This window comes from Symphalangus syndactylus, chromosome 14, assembly GCF_028878055.3.
Source record: "Symphalangus syndactylus isolate Jambi chromosome 14, NHGRI_mSymSyn1-v2.1_pri, whole genome shotgun sequence".
Lineage (NCBI taxonomy): Eukaryota > Metazoa > Chordata > Mammalia > Primates > Hylobatidae > Symphalangus > Symphalangus syndactylus.
The window spans coordinates 118,364,488-118,390,555 of NC_072436.2; the positions used below are offsets into that span (position 1 = coordinate 118,364,488).

The 26,068-nt window shown below is 51.5% G+C and overlaps 1 protein-coding gene across 5 annotated transcripts in view; it reads right to left on the reverse strand.

Annotated features, from left to right (window-relative positions):
• The window catches only part of RAB11FIP3 (RAB11 family interacting protein 3), a 98,111-nt gene that overhangs the window by 44,797 nt on the left and 27,246 nt on the right, over window positions 1–26,068 (reverse strand). For all 5 annotated transcript variants that reach the window (XM_063617017.1, XM_063617016.1, XM_063617015.1 and 2 more), the window contains exons 2-3: window positions 14,610–14,703; window positions 4,920–5,014 (exon numbers count right to left, since the gene is read on the reverse strand). In XM_063617017.1, the coding sequence (XP_063473087.1) occupies window positions 4,920–5,014; window positions 14,610–14,703 (189 nt within the window). The remainder of the gene's footprint in view (window positions 1–4,919; window positions 5,015–14,609; window positions 14,704–26,068) is intronic.

Genomic DNA, 26,068 nt, shown 5'->3' on the forward strand with positions numbered 1-26,068 from the left:
ATTCCAGCTACTCAGGAGGCTGAGGCACAGAATCGCTTGAACCTGGGAGGTGGAGGTTGCAGTGAGCCAAGATCGCACCACTGCACTCCAGCCTGGGTGACAGAGTGAGACTCCATCTCAAAAAACAATTTAAAAAATAAAAAATAGAGGAAGCTGGGCCTCCCTGCCATTGCAGAGTGGCTCCGTGCACTGTAGATCCCACAGAGATGAACAGTCCCACTCCTCAGCGGCTTCGGTAACTGCACCCACCCCTTTATTTGCTCTGGGGTTGTGGACGTCCACTTCCACGCCATCGCCATCAACACTCAGAGCCCCTGGCAGGCTGGATGCCCTGGGGGTTCCAGACAGCTCAGCTCACAGGAGCCACCCTGCCTGCTCACTTCCCACTTCAGGCCTGCGGGTTGGTTTCTGCGGTTCTAGGCCTCCCTGCATAGAGTTTTCTGGGGCAGCCATCACCTGCCTTTCCAGAGACAAAAACGTACCTCAGAGCACGGTGCCTGCTCACTCCCCGCCTCCTGGATAAAACGCAGTAATAGCTCACACCGGCCCCGGCAGTTTATTTGCCAGCCAGCCAGGACCTGGCCTTGCCCAGAAGCCATCAAGTCTATGCTACCAACTTTTTTTTTTTTTTCTTTTTTTGAGACGGAGTCTCGCTCTGTCACCCAGGTTGGACTGCAGTGGCGCGATCTTGGCTCACTACAAGCTCCGCCTCCAGGGTTCACGCCATTCTCCTGCCTCAGCCTCCCGCGTAACTGGGACTACAGGTGCCCGCCACCTCGCCCGGCTAATTTTTTGTATTTTTAATAGAGACAGGGTTTCACCATGTTAGCCAGGATGGTCTTGATCCCCTGACCTTGTGATATGCCCGCCTCGGCCTCCCAAAGTGCTGGGATTACAGGCGTGAGCCACCGCGCCTGGCCCAACTTTTTAACATTTTTACAAATTACCAATGTTAAGATGAACTCACTTGAAAATCAAAGTGCATCTTAGAAAACGTCGCTATGTCTAAACGTCACATTCACTAATTAACAAGTCCCCTAAATCACCAGCGGACAGAGAAAAAGCCCGTTCGGGGTCCTCAGTAACTCAAGTGGGGCCAACACTGTCCCCGTCACAGTTCCTTCTTCCCTGAGCCTGTCTCCACCACAGAAATAGGAATACTGGGCACAGTGCACACTACTGCCTCCTCTTACCCTCAGATGCTGGCCCGGGTGGCCTCACAGGCTGGGCCTGGCTCTGTACACACCTTCCAGGAAGGGCATGCTGTTGGAGACCGGCTCCCCATCATGTCTCCATCCCAACCGGGTCACTGGCTTTTCTCAAACGACACCTTCCTACTTGCTTGTCATGCTGGGGTTTCTGCAAAGCCTGTGCGCTCACCTGGAGGCACATCACCACCTAGGAGAAAGTTTAACCTGCTCCCAGACACGCTCTAATAAACTTCCTGCTGGTGTTGCCCAGGGAGGGGAAGGCAAAGTTCAGGAAGTGTCCTTGCTGGTTTAAAAAACGGTTAGTTAGTCAGGGCTGAAAACAGAGCGGCTTTTGTTTTTGGCTCCCTAAGCTGATAATGGTTTGTACAAAAGACACATTTCCCTATCATTTCACTAAGGCAGCTCTTTGCTCCAGACATCGCCGGTAGTGGGAGAAGGAGGGAGGACGGGAGAGAGCGCGGCCCGACGATTCTGTGAGATGCGCCTTACACTGCCTGACTTTCCCTTCACTCTTCCAGAAACCCTGACAAACAGCCCCACCACCCCCTGGGCTCCACCTGCTCAGATCCTCAGACATCACCATGCCTAGGAACTCAGCGGCACCACAGTCCATCCCCTTCCACTCTCCCCGCTTACTCAGACACCACAGCAGCAACTTTCCCGTTATAAGCTGCCTGCTGAAAGGATCCTTGGGAAAACAGTGGGAGCCAGCAGACCCACTAGCTCGGCCATGACTAACTGCACACTTTACCCGACCACCCCGGTGTGAGCACTGTGATGCTCCCAGTAAAAAGAAATAAGTCTGACTGGAACCATTCAGAATATCAATCAATCAACCAATCAATCAAAGGTTTATTGACCTGAAGATTACCAGTGGAGGGTCCCTGAATAGGGTATCTGGATGGAACACATACTCCCTACTCATATCTTTATTAGACTTTTTTTTTAAGATGACATGATGTGCAAACTGTTTTTTAAAAGAGCAATCTTTCCATAAGTTTCACAGTATCGAACTCCACTTTGTGGAAAATTACATCCCACCCTTAAAAAGCAAAGCAAGACATGGAGGAACGGTAACTGCGTATTTACTAAGTGAAAGAGGTGCATCTGAAAAGGCTGCATGCCAGATAGTTTTAGCTCCGTGGCATTCTAGAAAAGGCAGAGCTGTGGAGACACTGAGCATCGGTGGTTGTGGGGGCTGGTGTGAGGGATGAGCCGGCACTGAATCGACTCTGTGACACTATAATCGTGGACCTGTCAAAACACGGAATATACACCACCAAGAGTGAACCCTAAACTATGGACTTCCGCTAATAATAACATATCAGGCTGGGTGCGGTGGCTCACGCCTGTAATACCAGCACTTTAGGAGGCCAAGGCGGGTGGATCGCTTGAACTCAGGAGTTTGAGAGCAGCCTAGGTAACATGGTGAAACCCCATCTCTACAAAAAAATACAAAAAATTAGCTGGCCGTGGTGGTTACTGGGTGTGGTCCCAGCCACTGGAAAGGCTGAGAAAGAAGCAACACTTGAGCTCAGGAGGCGGAGGTTGCGGTGTGTACCACTACACTCCAGCCTGAGTAACAGAGCAGACCGTCTGAAACAAAACAAAACAAATAATCATGTATCAGTGTTTGATCCCAGAATGCTCTACACTATGTTCCATTTTCTGTAAACCTAAAATTGCTCTAAAACATGAAGCATATTCATTTTTGTAAGTAAAAAAACTTTCTTCCATTCTAAAAAAGAAATCAGGATCTAAAAATATGAGAAGGATTCACCCTGACATGCCAGGTTCCCACCCTTCTGAAGTGACAAGCGGGAGGCTCAGCCACGCCCTTCAGACCACACGGGACTTTAAGGATAAAATGCACCGGTGCCTTCGGTGCCTCGAGTAACATAACTCAAGGTTTGAGGATAAAATGCACTGGTGCCTTCGGTGCCTCGAGTAACGTAACTCAAGGTTTCCATGCCCAGGGCTGCCATAATGAACTAGCACAGACCACGGGTTCTGAAGAAACACCAGTTTATCCTCTCTCAGTTATGGAGGCCGGAAGTCCAAAGCCAAGGTGTGAGCAGGGCTGGCTCCTGCCTAAGGCTCTGGGAGAGGATGCATCCTTGCCTCTGCTGGCTACTGGGAGCCCCAGGAGTTCCCTGGCTCTGGTCAGTCTCTGCCCCGTCTTCCTGTTGCCTTCTCCCTGTGTGTCTCTCCCCTGTCTTCCAGGGACACCTGTCACTGGATTTAGGGCCCAAACCAGCATGATGTCACTTTGAGATCCTTAATGAACTACATCTGCAAAGACCCTTTTTCCAAATAAGGTCACATCCACAGCTTCTGGGTGGACGTATCTTTTGAGAGGCCACTCTTCAGCCACTGCACCATACATAGGATACAAAAAATCAACAATGCCCTAACAAACATGAGAGGAGAACAAAAAGACAGACACATGAGGAAGAGTGCACAGGCACATGAACACCCAGGAACACACAGTTCCCCGGATGCTGCAGACCAAGGGCTCTGGGTTACCCTGCAGAGCCTTGGGCGTCTGCTCGTGAAGAAGCCAGGTCCTTCTCAGGGCACAGGAGCCGCCGTCTGCAGTCTTGGGGTCTCCCAGCACGTTCTGCACACTGCAGCCATGCGAGAGGGCCCAACTCCCACCACACGCCGTCTTAGCCAGCACCTCACTGCTGCCTCAGGCGCAGAAAGAGCACACCAAGGCACAGCCAAACATGGGACCCACGGTGGGCACCCTGGCCTTAGAAGCCGCAGCCCGGCTGATAACCAGGACACCATTGTAAGGCAGGACCACCCCGGGGTCTGCGTGGGCAGAAGTGAAGCTGCCTGCCCGAGGGTGAGGTGACTAATCCCTGGGGCAGCTCCTCGGCGCAGGGAACCGAGTATAATCCCATGACTCCCACGGTACCGTGAAGCAACTCAAACACCACCCTGTGCCAGCCTCAGCTTTTGCGGAGTCAGGGCTCAGAGGACTGACATGAGAAGCCCAGGCCCTACCGGCCAGCAGTTCAGCCCCACTTCTGGTGCCCTTGCTCGGCAGCAGGCAGACCAGGACTGGCGGCTGCGACCTCCACCTTCCCGGCGGCCCCCAAGGGCTCAGGTTCAACTTCATACATTTTCTGCTGCAGCCACATGGCTCTCCTGGAATCTAACCCTCTAGACCGGCGGACATGGTTACGCTCTGTCGACCACAGCTGTGCTCGAAGACCCTCTCCCCAGCTATGTTGAGAATAAGGGACCCACAGTGACAGGACACGCCACGTCACCTTGACAACCCTGGCTGCATCTGGGAGCAGGGTGGAGGACAGCCAGGCAGGGGCAGGCATTAGTCAGGCATCCCCAAACACAGAAAATCATTTGCAACTTGACAAAAGGAATCCTCCCAAGCCCTCTGCTCCGTCTGTGCCTGCCAGCCTGGCAGCGGGTGGTCATGATGTCACTGCCCACCCCACCTCTGCTGGCTGACAGACCCTGGGGGAGGACTCCTGCCCAGGCTGAGAGGGCGTGTGGGACAGACAACTGTGGGCCTCCTGTCACAGCCACAGAGCCCCACGGTGCACACAGGGCGGGAGGCCCTTCCTTCACGCCACCTTCTATAGAAGACAGCCCAGGGGCAGGAGGCACGAGCTATAGGGCATAAAGGAAGAAGTGGATGCCAGACTTCCCCCAAGCTCCTGGGTGAAAACCACTTGCCTCGTAGGTAACGAAGTCATCGAACTCATCCGGGCAGGCCAGGGGCTCCTCATCTTGGGCAGAAGCGACGCCACCATAGCGCTGGCCATCGGGATCTGCAGGGAGAAGACCTCGTGCTCAGCAGGCCACCCGCAGCCACCCGGTGATGGGACCCCTGGCGGCCTCGGGGCTCCCTGGGAAGGAGGCCCCCAGGGACAGATGTGTGGGAGTTGGGGGCCCTGGGGGGGGTCAAGACAAGCAAGGGAGTGAGCGTGAGAAATCCAGGGAGAGAAAACAGCCTTGCCGACAGGTCAGAGATGCGTTCCCCACAGGAACAAGGCTTCTGGAGAGAATTCTAAGGAGGAGGTGCGGAGGTAGGAGATAAACTTTTTATTTCTTAAAAGAAGCAGACAGCACTGTAAAAAAAAAAAAAAAAAAAAAAAAAAACAGCAAGACGTTGAGCTCCATAAAACTATCCATGGCCTTTAAAAAGTGTTAGGTGCCAATGAGATTTAAACCTTTAAAAACATTACATGAGAAGGTGTAGGTATGATGAAATAACATGAAAACAACATCTTTTCCTGGGTGCTGGGCTCACGCGCAGTTTTCATTTTATTTTGTTTTATTTTTGCTTATCTTCTATAATCAATGTTCTATGAGAAAAACTTTAAAGGAAAAGCTATCTTCTCATGAGAGACAGGCTATAATTCTTACATCAGCTACAGTCATCACTTTGCAAACACAACCAATCCCGCAGCACCTGCCTCTCCTCCTGTAGGAAAAGGCACTGGCTTCCAGCCTCTCAGTGATATTCACAGGTCAAAGCACCTTCCAGGGCCTGTGAGTGACAGAAGACACTTAGGTGTCCTCACACTGTCTCACTATTAATTCAACTGCTTGCTTAAAATATACCAGCTACTTATAAAATAGCATTACTTACTCAATACCTTTAACACAATCTATTCTAATGTCAATCACTTATTTTAAAAGTGAAGGTTGGGGCCAGGCACGGTGGCTCATGCCTGTAATCCCAGCACTTTGGGAGGCTGAGGCAGGTGGATTGCTTCAGCCCAGATGATTCAGACCAGCCTGGGCAACGTGGTGAAACCCCAGCTCCACAAAAATACAAAAATTAGGTCGGGTGCAGTGGCTCACACTTGTAATCCCAGCACTTTGGCAGGCTGAGGCAGGAGTATCATTTGAGGTCAGGAGTTCAAGACCAGCCTGGCCAACACAGTGAAACCCCATCTCTACTAAAAATAGTAAAAATTAGCTGGGCATAGTGGCGAACACCTGTAATTTCAGCTAATTGGGAGGCTGAGGCAGAAGAATCACTTGAACCTGGGAGGCGGATGTTTCAGGGAGCCGAAATCGCACCACTCTGCACTCCAGCCTGGGCGACAGAGCAAGATACCATCTCAAAAAAAAAAAAAAAAAGAAAGAGAAAGAAAAGAAAAGAAAAGAAAAGAAAAGAAAAGAAAAGAAAAGAAAAGAAAAAAATTAGCTGGGCATCGTGGCACACACCTGTAGTCTCAGCTACTCTGGAGGCTTGAGCCAGGGAGGCAGAAGATGCAGTTGGCCAAGACTGCACCACTACATTCCAGCCTGGGTGACAGAGCAAGACCCTGTCTCAAAGAAAAAAGAAAAGTGGAGACCAGGCATGGTGGCTCACACCTGTAATCCCAGCACTTTGGAAGACTGACGCTAGACGATTGCTTAAGTCCAGGAGTTCAAGACTGGTCTGGGCAATATAGCAGAGATCCTGTGTCTACAAAAAATAAAGATAAGGCAGGGCATGGTGGCTCACGCCTGTAATCCTAGCACTTTGGGAGGCCAAGGCGGGCGGATCACTTGAGGTCAGGAGTTCTAGGCCATCCCGGCCAACACAGTGAAACCCCGTCTCCACTAAAACAATTAGCCAGGGGTGGTGGGGGCACACCTGTAGTCCCAGCTACTCGGGAGGCTGAGGCACAAGAATCACTTGAGCCTGGGAAGTGGAGGCTGCAGTGAGCTGAGATCATGCCACTACACTCCAACCTGGGTGACAAAGTGAGACTCTGTCTCATAAATAAATACATAAATAATAAATTTAAAATAATAAAAAATAGGCTGGGCATGGTGGCTCACGCCTATAATCCCAGCACTTTGGGAGGCTGAGGTGGGCAGATCACGAGGTCAGGAGTTCAAGACCATAGTGGCCAACATGGTGAAAACCTGTCTCTACTAAAAATACAAAAATTAGCTGGGCATGGTGGTACGTGTCTGTAATCCCAGCTACTTGGGAGGCTGACGCAGGAGAATAGCTTGAATTGGGACCCAGGAGGCAGAGGTTGCAGTGAGCCAAGATCGTGCCACTGCACTCCAGCCTGGACTACAGCGAGACTCTGTCTCAAAATAATAATAATAAATTAAAAATTAAAAATTAAAATTACATTTTAAAATGCTAACAGTCTTGCCTGCACTTCTTTTTTTTTTTGAGACAGAATCTCGCTCTTCTGCCCAGGCCGGAGTGCAGTGGTGCTATCTCGGCTCACTGCAAGCTCCGCCTTCCGGGTTCACGCCATTTTCCTGCCTCAGCCTCCCGAGTAGCTGGGAATACAAGCGCGCGTCATTGCGCCCGGCTAATTTTTTGTATTTTTAGTAGAGACGGGGTTTCACCGTGTTAGCCAGGATGGTCTCAATCTCCTGACCTCGTGATCCGCCCGCCTCGGCCTCCCAAAGTGCTGGGATTACAGGCGTGAGCCACCGCGCCCGGCCTTGCCTGCACTTCTAAACACTGAAACGCAGAACTAAAAACTTTCAATATACAGCGAAGCATTTTGGACACAGCGCATGACAGCTCAGGTTCTGACATGGGCAAACAATCTGAGGGTCTTGCCCCAGAGGGCGGAGCAGAAGATATGAACACAGATAGCATTTTTATATTCTTGGTAGGACCTAAATACCATTCTCATATTAGTTTTCCTTATAAGAACTAAAACAATTTTCAATTAATTGGGAATTTTTCACGTCCGTTTCCCTTACTCTTCCAGAGCGTGAGGGTGTGTGAGACACAGCAATGGCCTATTTGGAACAACTCCCTCTCTATCTCATTCTATTCCTGAAACAAGGCCTGTGGCTGTGACGGTAAAGCCTCCTTGTGCTTCCCAGCAAACTAGGCCAGCACATCCTGCTGGTCACTCCTCGACGCACATGGGGCTGACAGACAACACAGGCTGCCGCAGCCACGATGGAGGTAACACCTAAAGTGAACTTCGGCTGAAGTGCGGTTTGGATGATCACATTTTCCTTTCTTCTAAATGCTATGAAATAATTCCAAAATCATCTTCGACTTCGTTTTATTCTAGTTTCACTCTCCTTCCTAACGAAACATAAATCATGACATCAAATTACATAAAAGTAAAGCAGATCCCGCAGCCCCAGAGGCCATGTGTCCAATGCCATGGTGGCACCTCCTCCCTGAGGCCCCTGCACCTCCTCCCTGACGCCCCTGTGCCTCCTCCCTGACGCCCCAGCGCCTCCTCCCTGACGCCCCTGCGCCTCCTCCCTGACGCCCCAGCGCCTCCTCCCTGACACCCCTGCGCCTCCTCCCTGAAGCCCCAGGACCTCCTCCCTGACGCCCCTGCACCTCCTCCCTGACGTCCCAGCGCCTCCTCCCTGACGTCCCAGCGCCTCCTCCCTGACGCCCCTGCGCCTCCTCCCTGACGCCCCTGCGCCTCCTCCCTGAAGCCCCAGGACCTCCTCCCTGACGCCCCTGCGCCTCCTCCCTGACGCCCCAGCGCCTCCTCCCTGACGCCCCTGCGCCTCCTCCCTGACGTCCCAGCACCTCCTCCCTGACGTCCCAGCCCCTCCTCCCTGAGGCCCCTGCACCTCCCCCGACACCCCTGCACCTCCTCCCTGACGCCCCTGCACCTCCTCCCTGACGCCCCTGCACCTCCTCTCTGACGCCCCTGCACCTCCTCCCTGACGTCCCTGCACCTCCTCCCTGAGGCCACTGTACCTCCTCCCTGATGCCCACTCCACTCTGCAGTCAGCTCACTGTCCCACCCCTCACACCAGCTCTCAGGGATGTCCCACCAGCCTCTCTTCAGGAGCCTGGAGCTGGAGACAGAATTGTGAGGCCTGCCTCTCACCTCCTCCTTCTGACCCTGCCTCCTTGTGGCCTCCAAACGTGCCAGGTGCAGCCCTGCTGGGATGCTGCCTTCCCATCCCAGACGTTCTCAGAGAGATCTCCCCACTCCTCTGCCTCCCTAGCTCCCGCCTTACTTTGTGGCCTGTCTCCCACTAGAAAGCCAGCTCCCAAGGGCAGGGGTTCTGCACTTCTGTTTCGTGCTACGTCCCAGAGCCTGGAACAGGCTGGTTCGACAGCATTCACGGGCCCGTTGCCCCATGTGTCCCCATCCATGGTCCTCACAGGTCCCAGCTGTGCTCTCCCTCGGCTGCAGCCACCTCCACCAGCCTGGCTGAAGCTCTCGTGCAGTGAGATAGGAGAGCCCTGGCAGGCTCACGATGACTAGCTCACTGCCCTCTCAAGCAGACAGCCACAGGAGCCCGCCCAGGCCCATCTGTCAGCTGCTGGGAAAGAGAGTGGGGTGCCCCAGCTGCTGTGGGATTGGCCCAGGTGAAGGCAAGGAGAGAATGGGACGGTGTCGGGGAGAAGGCCCCAGCTTGGCGTGTCAGGTGGCTGGGCAACCACTAAGAAACATCTGGAGATGGGCTGTCCTTGGACGCTCACTCTCTCACCCCTTCAGTCACTAAGCCAGGATGCCGGCAACCACAGGCAGCAATAGTCCGCAGCTGGCAGCCCCCAGGCTTCCCAGACAGAGCATCAGGCTCCTCCGAGGGCAGCAGGCCAGGCTGGAGGCTTCATTCTGCTCGGTGGGCATCTCCCACACCCTGACTCCTAAGCTGAGAGTGGGCACCTTCCAAGCCAAGGCCTCCCAGGAACCCCTAGAGCTGAGCTTGCCCCATTTCGCATTAGCCATAGTCCCCAGGAACAAACCAACCCCTACCTGATGACAGAATCGTGGACCCAGGTGGCTCCCTCCTGCCCGTATCATGGTACCCAGGGCCACTGCTGTTCCCAGCCTTGACCCTGCAGAGAGATCTGAGCACTTCACCTGTCCAAACCTACAAAAGACCCGTCTTAACTCTCCACGACAGGCTGTGTCCCTGACCCCCGAGGGAACACATCTCCAGCCCACATCTCCTGCAGGCCGCCCTCAGTCACAGGCCCAGGAACACCCTCTGCCAGCCACATTGTGCAGAGCAAGTTCACCCTACGACAAGCCGAGACCAGCACCCAGTGACTGGCCAGGGCCCTGAGTGCTCTGACTCTTTGTGGCACCAAGGAGATGGGTTGTAACATTTGTAACAAGACCAGCAGTCACAACAAAGAATTTCTGGTTTTATTCAAAATGCATGGAGTTACAGTCCTGTTTCCTGTGATTTCATACACGTGCCTGTCACTAGAAAATGCTGGCCAGGCGCGGTGGCTCACGTCTGTAATCTCAGCACTTTGGGAGGCCGAGGTGGGTGGATCACCTGAGGTCAGGAGTTCAAGACCAGCCTGGCCAACATGGCAAAACCCCATCTCTAACACAAAAAATTGGCCAGGCATGGCAGCGCGAGCCTGTGGTCTCAGCTACTCGGGAAGCTAAGGCAGGAGAATCACTTGAAGCTGGGAGGCGCAAGGTGCAGTGAGCCGAGATCACGCCACTGCACTCTAGCCTGGGCGACAGAGCGAGACTCTGTCTCAAAAGAAAAAGGAGCCAGTGCTGAGAGGCCGTGGCTACCGACAGGCCGCCCACACTCCCCCCTATGCTCACATCTACTTCCGTCTGTATTTTCCAAACAGTCCCCATGAGATCCCTGCCACACTGCACCCTGCCCCAATCTTCCAAAATGGTTAAATCGCCATCTTCAGTTACATCAAAATTCAATTTAACTATTATGACTATGTAACATATGGCTTGTACAGGCTCTCTTATTCCACTTCTTGTCTTTCATGGAAGTAGTAGCTGCCGCCTGGGGTCTTGCGCCTGGCCTCCATGCACCCATCTCAGCCCCAAACACTGAGGTCTCTCCGATGACAGCCAGTTCTGGGGGTCCCCAGGCTCCCTCACCATCAACCTAGAAGCCTGCATCCAGTAATTCTTGACTTAAGAGTGAAGACGAAGCACAGCTATACAAAACAAAAACGACATAGCTACCAGCTTCATGAGGGGCTTTTCTCCTCCCTGCGACTGAGACCAAGCTAACACGAGTCTCCAGCTCGCACTTCCATGAACTCAGGGGACCAATGGCTAGAAAAGAAGCATCCTCTCGGGCGTACCCATCACATGCATAAAAACCACCCAGCCAGCCCAGCAAGTACCAAAGCATCAGTGTCATAAAGATTGCATGGTCTATTACACACAAAATTCTGTTTGGAATTAATGGCAAGTGTTTTTTTGTTTTGTTTTGTTTTGTTTTTTGAGACAGGGTGCGTCACCCAGGCTGGAGTGCATGGAGTGCAGTGGCACAAACACAGCCCACTGCAGCCTCCACCTCCTGGGATCAAGAGATGCTCCCACCTCAACCTCCCAAGTAGCTGGGACTACAGGCATGCACCACAATGCTCAACTACTTTTTTATTTTTTTGCACAGCCAAGGTCTCACTATGTTGCCCAGGCTGGTCTCACCCTCCTGGGATCAACTGATCCTCTCACCTCAGCCTCCCAAAATGCTGGGATTACAGGTATGAGCCACAGTGCCTGGCCCATAATGGATTTTTCAAACTAAGAGGAAAAAGTTTACACCTAGAATCTCCCCAGAGCTAACCAGTGAATCAGTTAGAGGACAAACTCATCCCAAGGGTCATGGGCACGGCTGCCGTGTCCCAGGAGTAACCTGAGGAGAACCAGACTTTCCAGAAGGCCTGGAGGGAGGACCTGCAGCACGCCATGCAGCAAGCCTCAAGGCACAGGATGCGAGACACCAAATTCTCACAAAGCCACTACTGAAAGCTTTGTGCAGAAGGAGAAACGTTAAATAAACGTATAAAGTACACACCTATCCTCAAGACGTTACTTAAGGGTTCAGCGTATCAGTGAGACTGAGACACGGCCCCATCAGCCTCAACCTGCTGGTGCTCAGCCTGCAGACTCGGAGGCCTCCTGACTGTCCTCTTCCTCCCCCTTCTCCTGCCAATGCTGCCTCCTGAGGGTCTGTGGCCACCCGCTCTGCCCATTGCTCCGCAGGCCCCCTTGACCCAGAGCTTGCCGGCACGCTCCTCTCAGCCTCCAGAGCCTGCAGTCTCTCTCCATCCTCATCCTGGGCCCCTCGCCCCACCTCAGGACTGCTTCCTCACCTGGGCCAGGTGGTCTTTACCTGCTTGTCAGGGTGTCCCTTCTCCCCTCCACCCCTCCTCAGAGAGGGCTGCCTGCCTAGTTCCCATCTCACGCCCGGCCTGCTACGCTGACAGCAGCAGCGCCTCACCCATTTGTCCTCCTGCCGCAGCCCGCTGGCCTTGCTCTGGTGCTGGTTCACCACAGAGGCCCCAGGGCCAAGCCCAGCACAGAGGCCATGGTGGTCCCACAACATGTTCATGGATGAAAGAACAGACGGTCGAATAAAAAGTAACAAACGGGGAACAGGCCAGGCGCAGTGGCTCACACCTGTAACCCCAGCACTTTGGGAGGCCAAGGTGGGCGGATCACCTGAGGTCAGGAGTTCGAGACCAGCCTGGCCAAAATGGAGAAACCCTGTCTACTAAAAACACAAAATTAGCTGGGCGTGATGGCACATGCCTGTAATCCCAGCTACTCGGGAGGGTGAGGCAGGAGAATCGCTTGAACCTGGGAGGCAGAGGTTGCAGTGAGACGAAATCATGCCATTGCACTCCAGCCTGGGCAACAAGAGCAAAACTCTGTCTCAAAAAAAAAAAAAAAAAAAAAAAAAACGGGGAATAACAAACAGCACTTTCCCCAGAGCCATCTAAGGACTTGGCATCTGAGAAAACCCAGCACCTTAGAGACACTGTCAGGCAATAATTTTGTGGAGGAGACAGACAAGACCTGAGGTCGAGGTCCAAGGGCATCTGTCAACCTGACTGCACCTGCCGACTCTGAGGGCCCCAGCCAAGGTCTGACTTATCCTGCACGTGCAGGAAGGGGGGAAAGGACCTGCCACCGTCACCCCACACTGCCTGGCCAAACATGAGGAAATGAGAAGGCCTGTTCAGAGCTTCAGAACTCGACGTAAGACGGACAGTATATAGTATGGGGACTGGTGAGAGTGTGAAACGGCACGGCCACTGTGAAGAACCGAGTCTACCCAGCACATGACCCACTCCTAGATACAGGCCCCAAGGACTTGAAGACACGTGTCCACACAAAGACTTGTACACAAACATGCCCATCACCAGGAGAATGAAGAAACGAAATACGGCACAAGCACACAATGGACGCTGCCCCACAATGGACAGCACAGAGTCTGAAACATGCAAACCACACGGATGAATCTCAGAGGCATCGTGCTAAGGAAGGGATCATGCTGAGGAAGGGATCGTGCTGAGGAAGGCATCGTGCTGAGGAAGGCATCGTGCTGGGGAAGGGATCATGCCGGGGAAGGCATCATGCTGGGGAAAGAAGCCAAGTGAGAGCACACGAACCCGCAAGACAGGTGAAACTGGCCAGGCACGATGGTTCATGCCTGTAACCCCAGCACCTCAGCCTTGGGAGGCTGAGGCAGGCAGATCACCTGAGGTCAGGAGTTCAAGACCAGCCCCGCCAACATGGTGAAACTCCGTCTCTACTAAAAATACAAAAATTTTTATATTTTTTGTATTTTTAGTAGAGGTGAGCATGGTAGTGGGTGCCTATAATCCCAGTTCAGGCAGGAGAATCGCTTGAACTCGGGAGGTGGAGGCTGCAGTAAGCCGAGATCAGGCCATTGCACTCCAGCCTGGGCGACAAGAGTGAAACTCAGTCTCAAAGAAAAAAAAGAGAGATAGGCAAAACTAATCCATGGTGACAAATCAGCAATGGTGCCAGCAGGAGGGAAGGCACTGCCTGAGGGCAAGGGGTATGCGGGACCCACATGGGGACACTGATGGGCGTGACGGGCTCCGCACTGCCAGGCAAGGGAGTCTGTCGGAGCTCACACAGGAGCAGGCCTGAGCTGTACATTTCACTGCAGGTAAATTGTTACTCAAAGGAAGACTGGAAACAAACACTGAGCTCTAGGGGACGATGGTGGTATGGGCTGCAGTGTTCAGGGCGGTGTGCGCGGAAGCATGCTGATTACAACGCATCCCACTCGGGAGGGGCTGGGGGACAGACTGCAGATGGACAGAGACGTGTGGAGAGAGTGCAACAAAGGGCTGCCTGCAGAGCACGGGGGGTGAACACCCACTTGGGTGGCCATGGACTCATTCTTTCAATATTTTGAAAATTCTCAAATTTTCATCATGAAATCTTTGAGGAAAGGGGCAGTTGCTTTCTAGCATTATGGAAAAGCAGTTAATGCAGCCGATTCTGGAAAACAGGGTGTGTGAGGAGAAAGTAACAAGAAAGGAAAGAGACCACCTGGAAGCCTGGGGTATGTTGGGGCTTCAAGGAGAAGGAAAGATGTTAGAGTCGGCACGAGGAGCCTGGTGATGTGCAGATGGCTGAGAGGGTGGCTGAGGAAGGGGAGGGGAGGAGGGAGCTCCTGGCGGGGACGACTGACCTCCGTTTCTGATGGCTGTGATCCCTTGGTAGAAGTCTTCAAAGCTGATCACGCCGAGCCCACTGGGATCCAAGTACTTAGTTAAGTCCTTCACCTGCAATTGCCAAATGAGACTAGGTTACCCTAAGCCTTTACAGCAGGGGTCCCCAACCCTGGACCTCAGACTGGGAGAGATCTGCTGTGTGGCCTGCTGGGAATGTGGAAGCACAGCAGGAGGTGAGGGAGCATTACCGCCTGAGCTCCCCTCCTGTCAGATCAGCAGGGGCATCAGGTTCTCAGAGGAGCGCAAAGCCTACCATGCGCTCCGCATGCGAGGAGTCCGGGTTGCGCGCTCCTTATGAGAATCTAACGCCTGATGATCTGAACAGTTTTATCCTGAAACCACCCCAACCCCCTGCCTGTCTGTGGAAAAGCATCTTCTATGAAACCAACCCCTGGTGCCAAGAAGGCTGGGGGCCACTTTAGGGAATCAGGATTAGGTTGTATCATGAGCTTGGTTTTTCACCACATGCAAAGAAGCCGCCAACAGGGGCGGTGCTGACAGTGACAGCCTCTGACTCCTCACGTCCAGGAGGCAGCACGGCCTCCACGGGCCACTGCAGACGGCCACAGCCACAGGACAGGCAGCATTCTGTAAATGGGCTGCCAGCAGCACCTGGCGTGATGAACCACGGGAGTAGGACCCTGGCCACTGAAAGCCAGCAGCCAGGGTCTTACATGGGGAGATCAGTTCTGAAGTTGTAGATATTGTTCCAACAAGGATCCAAAATGCCAACACAGATACGTTACATAGATAACACAGATAAGCACACACTGCCCATTCAGAAATGCCTTCCTGGCTCTGCAGAGTCCTTGGTAGAGAACAACTGAGGGAAAAAGACCCTTGATATCAAAAATCATAAACGCTAAGTAGAGTAACTCACACATGGATGTAACATAAAATGAAACTCTTCAGAAAGAAGGCAGGTTTATTCTGCCAAGTGTAAATTGGATTTCATAAAAATTTAAAAATTTTCAGGGGATGGGGTGGGAGGGGGGACAGCATTACAGAAAATACCTGGGCTTAATACCCAGCTGATGGGCTGACAGGTGCAGCAAATCACCATGGCACACGTTTGCCTATGTAACAAACCTGTACATCCTGCACATGTACCCCAAAACTTAAAATAAAAAATAAAAATTTAAAACTTTTATACTCAGTGGGGAGGGACAGCATTAGGAGATATACCTAATGCTAAATGACGAGTTAATGGGTGCAGGAAATCAACATGGCACATGGATACATATGTAACAAACCTGCACATTGTGCACATGTACCCTAAAACCTAAAGTATAATAAAAAAAAAGTAAAAAAATAAAATAAAATAAAAAACAAACAAACAAAATAAATAAATAAAAATAAAAAAATTAAAACTTTTATACTCAAAAGACATTAATAAAAGCAAAAAAATAACACTGACTGGGAGAAAGTATTTGCAAATCATATATCTGTTAAATGACTTGTGTCCAGAATATATAAGGAAATCTTATAATTAAGAAGACAACTCAGGCCAGGCGCGGTGGCTCACACCTGTAATCCCAGGACTGTGGGAGGCCGAGGTGAGTGGATCACCTGACGCCAGGAGTTCGAGATCATCCTGACCAACGTGGAGAAACCCTGTCTCTACTAAAAATACAAAATCAGCCAGGCGTGGCGGTGCATGCCTGTAATCCCAGCTACTCAGGAGGCTGAGACAGGAAAATTGCTTAAACCCGGGAGGCAGAAGTTGCAGTGAGCAGAGACTGCGCCATTGCGCTCCAGCCTAGGTGACTGAATGAGACTCTGTCTCAAAAAAAAAAAAAAAAAGATAACTCAATTTTTTTTTTAAGTGGGCAAAAGACTTAAACAGAAATTTCATCAGAAAATATGTATGAATGGTTGATAACCACATGAAAAAATGCTCAATTAGTCCTTAAAGAAATGCACATTAAATTAAAACCACAATGCAGCCAGGTGCCTTGTGGCTCACGCTTGTATTCCCAGCACTTTGGGAGGCTGAGATGGGATCACCAAAGGTCACGGGTTCCAGACCAGCCTGGCCAACATGGCAAAACCCCATCTCTACTAAAAATACAAAAATTAACCAGGCGTGGTGGCACTCGCCTGTAATCCCAGCTACTCAGGAGGCTGAGGGTGGAGAATCGCTTGAACCCAGGAGGCGGAGGTTGCAGTGAGCCAAGATTGTGCCACTGCACTCCAGCCTGGGCTACAGAATGAAACTTTGTCTGCAAAAAAAAAAAAAAAGTTTGAGGCTGGGTGTGGTGGTTCACACCTACAATCCCAGCACTTTGGGAGGCTGAAGCGGGCCGATCACTTGAGGTCAGGAGTTCGAGACCAGCCTGACCAACATGGAGAAATCCCATATCTACTAAAAATACAAAATTAGCTGGGTGTGGTGGTGGGAACCTGTAACTCCAGCTACTCAGGAGGCTGAGGCAGGAGAATTGCTTGAACTCGGGAGGCAGAGGTTGCAGTGAGCTGAGATCATGCCACCGCACTCCAGCCTGGGCAAAAACAGTGACACTCTGTCTAAAAAAAAAAAAAAAAAGTTTGAACACTGATAAATATTTGATGATATTAAGGAACTGTTCATTTTTGTAGGTGTGATGATATTTTCGTAATTTTTCAAAGAGCACTAGTTTTTAGACACATGTACCGAAATACTTAGAAATACCTCAAGAATCTGGGGTGAGGCACAGATGTCACCAGAGGCATGCCTGCACATCGCTGTGACTGGGGATGGGTACCAGTGCACCGTTTCACTACTCTCCACTTTCATATGGGTTTGAACTCTTCCATAATGAAAACTTCAAGAACAGCAAAAGAGGAAAAAGAGAACAAAGAAAGTGTGGGCCAGGGAGAAAGGAAAAAGGAGGCAGAATTGCCACAGAGGGAGCAGACTCCTGAAGGAAGCCCCTTTTGGGTGGCGGGCTGGGCTGTGAAAATGCTCAGGGACAGGGAGAGGCAACAGGCTGGCAGGAGCCCTGGCTGCAGCCACATCCATTAACTGACAAAACCCTAGGGCCTCAGGCAGGTTGCGGCAGATGAGCATCGGTGAACCCGAGGAAGGTCCCCCAGGCCCTGTGGGCATCGGAGAACCCGAGGAAGGCCCCCCCAGGCCCTGTGGGCATCGGTGAACCCGAGGAAGGCCCCCCAGGCCCTGTGGGCATCGGTGAACCCGAGGAAGGCCCCCCAGGCCCTGTGGGCATCGGTGAACCCGAGGAAGGCCCCCCAGGCCCTGTGGGCATCGGAGAACCCAAGGAAGGCCCCCCCAGGCCCTGTGGGCATCGGTGAACCCGAGGAAGGCCCCCCAGGCCCTGTGGGCATCGGTGAACCCGAGGAAGGCCCCCCAGGCCCTGTGGGCATCGGAGAACCCGAGGAAGGCCCCCCAGGCCCTGTGGGCATCGGTGAACCTGAGGAAGGCCCCCCCAGGCCCTGTGGTAAAGTTCAGATGCCGGGGCTGCCACCAAGCAGCAAGCACAGAACCCTCAAGGGCAGCCCCACTGGAGATGCCAGGACACAGCTGCTCTGTTTCAGGACAAGGATGGGGGGTGCAGCACGTGGTCAACAAGGCCATCGCATCACCCAGGAGGCAATCCAGAACGCCTGAGGCACACAGGGCACCAGAGCAAGGCCTGGGTCCCCGCGGCTGGCCCTCTCGCCACTGTTGGCCAACATGCCCCACAAAGTCAGGCTCAAACAGGGCCAGCCCCAGCTAAGGGACCCCACAGTGTGGGATTCCTGAGCCAGAGACTGAGTTTCCGCTTCCCCTCCACAATGGAAGAGGCCGGGGCCATCGCCCCAATCCTAGGGCTCCGTGTGCCTGTGTGACTCTCGGCTCGGAAATCCATCATCAACCAACTTCCTGGAGACAACTGGAGTTTATAAAACGTCCCCCCACTTATCTCACAAAAGTCCTCGTTCCTAAGCTCGTTCCTAAGAATGTGAGAGTCTTGCTGGGTACCTGAGAGTTACCTAATCCGGAGTCCAGACTGGCCAATCTGTCCTGAAGATTCCTAAGAATTTTAACACTGAAGCTACTAATTGAACACAAAGTACCAAGTTGTTTATTCTGAAACATTAACCAAGTATTTTTTAAACAAATCATTAACTAGAATAGGCCCCTTTCACATGTTACCATGTTAGAATGAACAAGAGTGAATCAAAGTATACATTTTTAAAACTCCATTTTAATTATATTTTCTTTATAATCTGTAGAACAGATGAATTTCATGTAATTGATGATTTGGGGATAATTCTAATTCTCCAAGTCCAAAATACTCAATTCAGAGGCTTTCAAAAAAAAAAAAAAAAAGGTGAGACTGTGAAAAATGAGACAGCCTGCCCCTCCCTGCAAAATCCAGTAGCGGCAGAAAACAGAGCCAAGTGGCCGGGCGTGGTGGCTCAAGTCTGTAATCCCAGCACTTTGGGAGGCTGAGGCGGGCGGATCACGAGGTCAGGAGATCGAGACAATCCTGGCTAACACGGTGAAACCCCGTCTCTTCTAAAAATACAAAAAAATTAGCCGGGCGTGGTGGCGGGCGCCTGTAGTCCCAGCTACTCGGAGAGGCTGAGGCAGGAGAATGGCGTGAACCCGGGAGGCGGAGCTTGCAGTGAGCCGAGATCGCGCCACTGCACTCCAGCCTGGGCGACAGAGCAAGACTCCGTCTCAAAAAAAAAAAAAAAAAGAAAAGAAAACAGAGCCAAGAGACATAAACCAGAGTGGCCAAAGCCAGCCAGCACCGCTCCAGCAGACGGACAGTAAGTTACAAACACACCACGGTGGAGAATCCACTCAGTCACCGGCTCCAGGGTGACTGCAGTATGAAAAATTTACCGACAAATTGCATTGTTCCTGCTATGGATGTAGAAACATGATCCACTAATCTAAAAGAAAGGAGAGCAGAACAAGTTCTCCCACCACAGTCAACTAGGATCCCAGAGACTCCTCCCAGGATTCTCAAATAACACACTGTATTATGGCTTCATAGCAAAGCACCTTTCAGAACGAGAAACACCGCCTTTCTGCATCTTGTTGTTACTATCATACTTGAATTATACTGTTTTCAACAAAGATTATCTTACCAGAAACCATGGCAATAATAAGCAAAATGTTCCTAGGAGTTCCCGTAGCTATCTGTAAACTTCACACTAGATCAGCACATGGGCCAGCGTGGGCAGGGAGAAAGGCGGCTCTGGAAGCCTGGCTATACAGTATCTCCCAATAGCACTGAAGCCTGCAGCTCGCCTGCCGATGGCACGGACACTTCTTTCTAAAAGCAGACGCGAAGCAGCTAAACATATACACAAAAGGCTTTCCCTGCTGTTCCCAACAAGTGCTCATTTTGTTTGGATTTTTTGGGTTTTTTTGTGGGTTTTTTTGTTTGTTGTTGAGATGGAGTCTCACTCCGTCACCCAGGATGGAGTGCAATGGTGCGGCCTCAGCTCACTACAACCTCTGCCTTCTGGTTCGGATGATTCTCCTGCTTCAGCCTCCCAAGCAGTTGCAATTACAGCCACCTTCCACCATGCCCAACTGATTTTTTTTTGTATTTTTAGTAGAGACAGGGTTTCACCATGTTGGGCAGGCTGGTCTCGAACTCCTGAACCCAGGTGATCTGCCCACCTCAGCCTCCCAAAGTGCTGGGATTACAGGCATGAGCCACCGCGCCCAGCCTTGTTTTTCTTTTTCTTTTTTTTTTTTTTTTGAGACAGGGTCTCACTCTGTCACTCAGGCTAGGGTGCAGTGGCACAATCTCAACTCACTGCAACCTCTGCCTCCCAGGTTCAAGCGATTCTCCCACCTCAGCCTCCCCGGTAGCTGCGTGTGCCGCCACACCCAGCTAATTTTTATATCTTTGGTAGAGACGAGGTTTTGCCATGTTGCCCAGGCTGGTCTCGAACTCCTAACTTCAAGTGATCTGCCCACCTTGGCCTCCCAAAGTGCTGGAATTACAGGTGTGAGCCACTCAGCCCACCTTACAGATGGGGTTTCACCATGTTGGCCAGGCTGGTCTTGAACTCCTGACCTCAGGTGATCCACCCACCTCGGCCTCCCAAAGTGCTGGGGATACAGGGGCGAGCTACCGTGCCCGGCCTTAATTCTTGATACTAATATCTGTTGTCCTGCACTTGAGTGGGAATCTTTCTGGTTGGTTCATTTTAACAGAGATACCTGAAGTAGTCTTAGAAATGAAAGGAGGTTCAATAAAATATTTGAGATGCACTTAGTATAAAGCCTGAACCAAACAAAGTCATAATGGCTCACACCTGGATTTCCAGCATTTTGAGACGCCAAGGCGGATGGATCACTTGAGCCCAAGAGTTCGAGACTAGCCTGGGCAACATGGTGAAACCTTATCTCTACAAAAAATACCAAAAAATTAGCTGGTCAACGTGCCGGTAGTTCCAGCTACTTGGAAGGCTGAGGTGGGAGGATGGCCTGAGCCTGGGAGGTTGAGGCTGCAGTGAGCCATGATTGCATCACTGCATTCCACGTGGGCAGCAGAGTGAGACCCTATCTCCCAAAAAACAACAACAAGAACAACAACAACAACAAAAACAGTGGCAGGGAGCACCTGCTTCAGTCATACCCGATCACCCACCCAAGAATGGACTGACCACGGCTGAGTGCTTGTGAGAGTGTGCGCGGTTCTCAATTCTTTTTTTTTTTTTTTTTTTTGAGACAGAGTCGCCTCTGTTACCCAGGCTGGAGTGCAGTGGCGCGATCTCGGCTCACTGCAGCCTCCACCTCCCGAGTTCAAGCAATTCTCCTGCCTCAGCCTCCTTTGTAGATGGGATGCCAGGCACGTGCCACCATGCCTGGCTAATTTTTGTAGTAGAGATGGGGTTTCGCCATATTGGCCAGGCTGGTCTTGAACTCCTGACCTCAGGTGATCTGCCCGCCTCGGCCTCCCAAAGTGCTGGGATTACAGGTGTGAGACACCACGCCTGGGTGCGCAGTTCTCAATTCTTTGATCTGAGTGGTGATTTTTACATATCACTGTATAGAGAACAGACAAGAAAGCTTATTCTTCAATCTGGTGCATGTGGCCAAGAAAAAAAAAAAAGCAAGCAAGCCTATGGTTTTTTTTTTTTTTTGAGACGGAGTCTCGCTCTGTCACCCAGGCTGGAGTGCAGTAGTGCGATCTCGGCTCACTGCAACCTCCACCTCCCGGGTTCAAGCGATTCTCGCGCCTCAGCCTCCCAAGTAACTGGGATTACAGGCACATACCACCACGCCTCGCTAACTTTTGTATTTTTAGTAGACACGTGGTTTCGCCATGTTAGCCAAGCTGGTCTGGAACTCCTGACCTCAGGTGATCTGCCTACCGCCTCAGCCTTCCAAAGTGCTGGGATTACAGGCGTGAGCCACTGCACCCAGCCAAGAAAGCCTGTTCTTATAAGCTTGAATGAGAAAGAGCCTGTATGTGACATTTTCTAAACCTGCAGGAAAGTTGGCTTCTGTTCCAAATCACATTAGGCTCAGGGACCTTGGACAAGGAGTTCCAGAGACAGGGGTGTGTTCATGGTTGGTTTTGTGGGGTTTTTTGGTTTTTGTTTTTGGGGTTTTTTGGTTTTGGTTTTGAGGAGGTCTACAATATGAGATGAGGTCTACAATATGTTTCTCAGGCTAGATGTGAACAACTAGACTTGGCCAATCCTCTAGCCTCAGCCTCCTGAGTAGCTGGGACTAGAAGTGAGTGCCACCACACCCAGCTAATTTTTGTATTTTTTGTGGGGAGGCGATCTCGCTATGTTGCTCAGGCTGGTCTCAAACTCCTGGACTCCAGCAATCCTCCCAACTGACCTCCAGAGTATCTGCAACTACAGGGATGAGCCACTGTGCCTGGCTAGAGACAGTTTTTAATTCCCATTTAGTCAGCTTTGCACCAACTACTATAGCAAGTAACTTTGTAGGGGGTTATGCTTGGCAGGTGATGCTTAAAGACCCTGCTCAGAGTTGGCTCTAGATGAGGGGAGGCCTTTGCTTTTAACCGGGTGTGTGAGCAAGGAACAAAGACCCGCCTACTGGATGCCTCAACCACCTGGAATGATGAGGCCCTACTGGGAAAATGAAGGCATTTGAGGAAATCTCATGTCTTTTTCTTGGCAACTTAAAAGCTACGGTGTGTTTATCTCTAAATTGAAATTTGGAAGAAAGACAGGTAGGTTGGATAATACAAGTTTTCCTACTCTTTTTTTTTTTTTTTTTTTTTTTTTTTGAGACGGAGTCTTGCTCTGTCCCCCAGGCTGGAGTGCAGTGGCGCGATCTCGGCTCACTGCAAGCTCCGCCTCCCGGGGTTCACGCCATTCTCCTGCCTCAGCCTCCCGAGTAGCTGGGACTACAGGCGCCCGCCAATACACCCTGCTAATTTTTTGTATTTTTAGTAGAGACGGGGTTTCGCCGTGTTAGCCAGGATGGTCTCGATCTCCTGACCTCGTGATCCGCCCGCCTCGGCCTCCCAAAGTGCTGGGATTACAGGCTTGAGCCACCGCGCCCGGCCCAAGTTTTCCTACTCTGAATGTGCTCACTGGCAGCTCAGTTTTTCTATTTGAAGTACAAAAATAGCTTCCTTGGCCGGGTGTGGTGGCTCACGTCTGTAATCGCAGAACTTTGAAAGGCGAAGGTGAGCAGATTGCGTGAGCTCCAGAGCTCGAGACCAGCCTGGCTAACATGGTGAAACCCCGCTTCTACTTAAAAAAAAAAAAAAAAAATACAAAATTAGCTGGGCATGGTGGCAGGCGCCTGTAATCCCAGCTACTGGACAGGCTGAGGCAGAAGAATCACTTGAACCCAGGAGGCGGAGGTTGCAGTGAGCCAAGATCGCACCACTGCACTCCAGCCTGGGCAACAAGAGCAAAACTCTGCCTCAAAAAAAAACTTCCTAAATCAGAGCTCTGTTCTGATTACCCATGACGAGGAACCGGGGAACCAACTCGCTTTCCCTGGTTTAGAGGGGAAGGTTTAGAAAAGTCTAGAATAAAAGCACTGTGCTGATCTGACATGGAAAATGCCATTCCACACGTCCCCAGAGAGGTATATCACATATTCAGGAATCCACTTTTATCCATCAGAAATAGATGTGCCCGGGCCAGGTGCCGTGGCTCACGCCTGCAATCCCAACACTTTGGGAGGCCAAGGCGAGTGCATCACGAAGTCAGGAGATTGACACCATCCTGGCTAACATGGAGAAACCCCGTCTCTACTAAAAATACAAAAATTTAGCCAGGCATGGTGGCGGGCATCTGTATTCCCAGCGACTCAGAAGGCTGAGGCACAAGAATCACTTGAACCCAGGAGGTGGAGCTTGCAGTGAGCCAAGATCGCTCCCTGCACTCTAGCCTGGGCAACAGAGCGAGACTCCGTCTCAAAAATAAAAAATAAAAAAAAATTAAAAAACAAAGAAATAGGCCGGGCGCGGTGGCTCACGCCTATAATCCCAGCACTTTGGGAGGCCGTGGGGGACGGATTACAAGGTCAAGAGATTGAGACCATCCTCGCTAACATGGTGAAACCCCATCTCTACTAAAAATACAAAAAATTAGCCAGGCGTGGTGGCGGGCGCCTGTAGTCCCAGCTACTCGAGATGCTGAGGCAGGAGAATGGCATGAACCCGGGAGGCAGAGCTCGCAACGAGCCGAGATCACGCCACTGCACTCCAGCCTGGGCGACAGAGTGAGACTCCGTCTCAAAAAATAATAATAATAATAATAAACAAATAGATATGTCCACCTATCAGTAGGAAGAGGCCTGCTTAGCACCCAACTAACTCTAAGTCCTTCTTTGTGGCTTTTTTTTTGTTTTCTTTTTTAAGATGGAGTCTCACTCTATCACCCAGGCTGGAGTGCAGTGACACGATCTTGGCTCACTGCAACCTCAGCCACCCAGGTTCAAGCAATTCTCCTGCCTCAGCCTCCCAAGTAGCTGGGACTACAGGCCCCCACCACTACGCCCAGTTGATTTTTTGTTTGTTTCCTTTTTATTTTTTTGAGGAGTTTCACTCTTGCCACCCAGGCTGGAGTGCAGTGGCGCGATCTCAGCTCACTGCAACATCTGCCTCCTGGGGTTCAAGTGATTCTCCCTCATCAGCCTCCCAAGTAGCTGGGATTACAGGCGCCTGCCACCACACCCAGCTAATTTTTGTATTTTTAGTAGAGATGGGATTTCACTATGTTAGCCAGGCTGGTCTCCAACTCCTGACCTCAGGCGATCCACCACCTCGGCCTCCCAAAGTGCTGGGATTACAGGCATGAGCCACCGAGCCCGGCCTTTTTGTTTGTTTTTTTTCCTTTGTTTGTTATTGAGACAGAGTCTTGCTCTGTCGCCCAGAATGGAGTGCAATGGTGTGATCTCGGGTCACCGCAACCTCCGCTTCCCTGGTTCAAACAATTCTCCTGCCTCAGCCTCCCAAGAAGCTGGGATTATAGGCACACACCACCATGCCTGGCTAATTTTTTGTATTTTTAGTAGAGACGGGGTTTCTCCATGTTGGCCAGGCTGGTCTTGAACTCCTGACATCAGGTAATCCACCTGCCTCGGCCTGCCAAAGTGCTGGGATTAACAGGTGTGAGCCACCATGCCCGGCCTAAGTCCTTCTAATCACAGCGATGGGCTCCTTCTTCGTGACAGGCCAGGGACGAGAATGTGGGGCTCCTCCACACCACGGCTACCCCTCCCTGACACCTTTCCACCTTCGTCGGGATTCCAATGGCTGCTGCCCTCCAATCATCTCAACACTCCACTCTGTGTTTGAGAAGTTCCCTGGTACGGGAAGGGTGGGGAGGGTGAGGTGCAGGGGTGAGGAAGGGGGTGGGGAAGGTGAGGGGCAGGGGTGAGGTGTGGGGAAGGAGGGATGGCCAGGGACAGAGGGGATTCCAGGTGCTCCAGAAAACACAGCAGTACGGACTCTGTACTATTTCTGTTAACAGCTTTATTGAAATAAAATTCACATACCACAAAATCACCCATCTGAAGGGTACAATTCAATGGTTTTAGTATATTCAGAGCTGTCTCCACATTATTTTAAAGACAGGAGACTCTTAAAATGCACGAGAATACTTGGAAAACAGCCAAGTGGATACATTCAAGCTTTCAGCAAACATGCTGAGGAAATAAAACAGAATATGAAAGCAACCAAAGAATCCACACATTCAACGATGGCAGGAGGAGCGCTGCGGGAACAGAAGGCCGCGGGGCTCCTTCCTGCACTTCAAGTCTGGTCCCTGGAGAAGCAGGTGTGGCCCCAGGAGAGGGGAAGGTGAGCAGCTCCTGCGGGGGGCTCTCTCCCTGGGGCTAGTGAATACACTCCCTTTATGGCTCTTCTCTAGAATGCGAGCCAGCTGGGACTCCTCAGCTCATAGAACTCCATTCCCACCTTGCTTTCAAGGTCAGCATGCCCTCTGACCTACAGATACC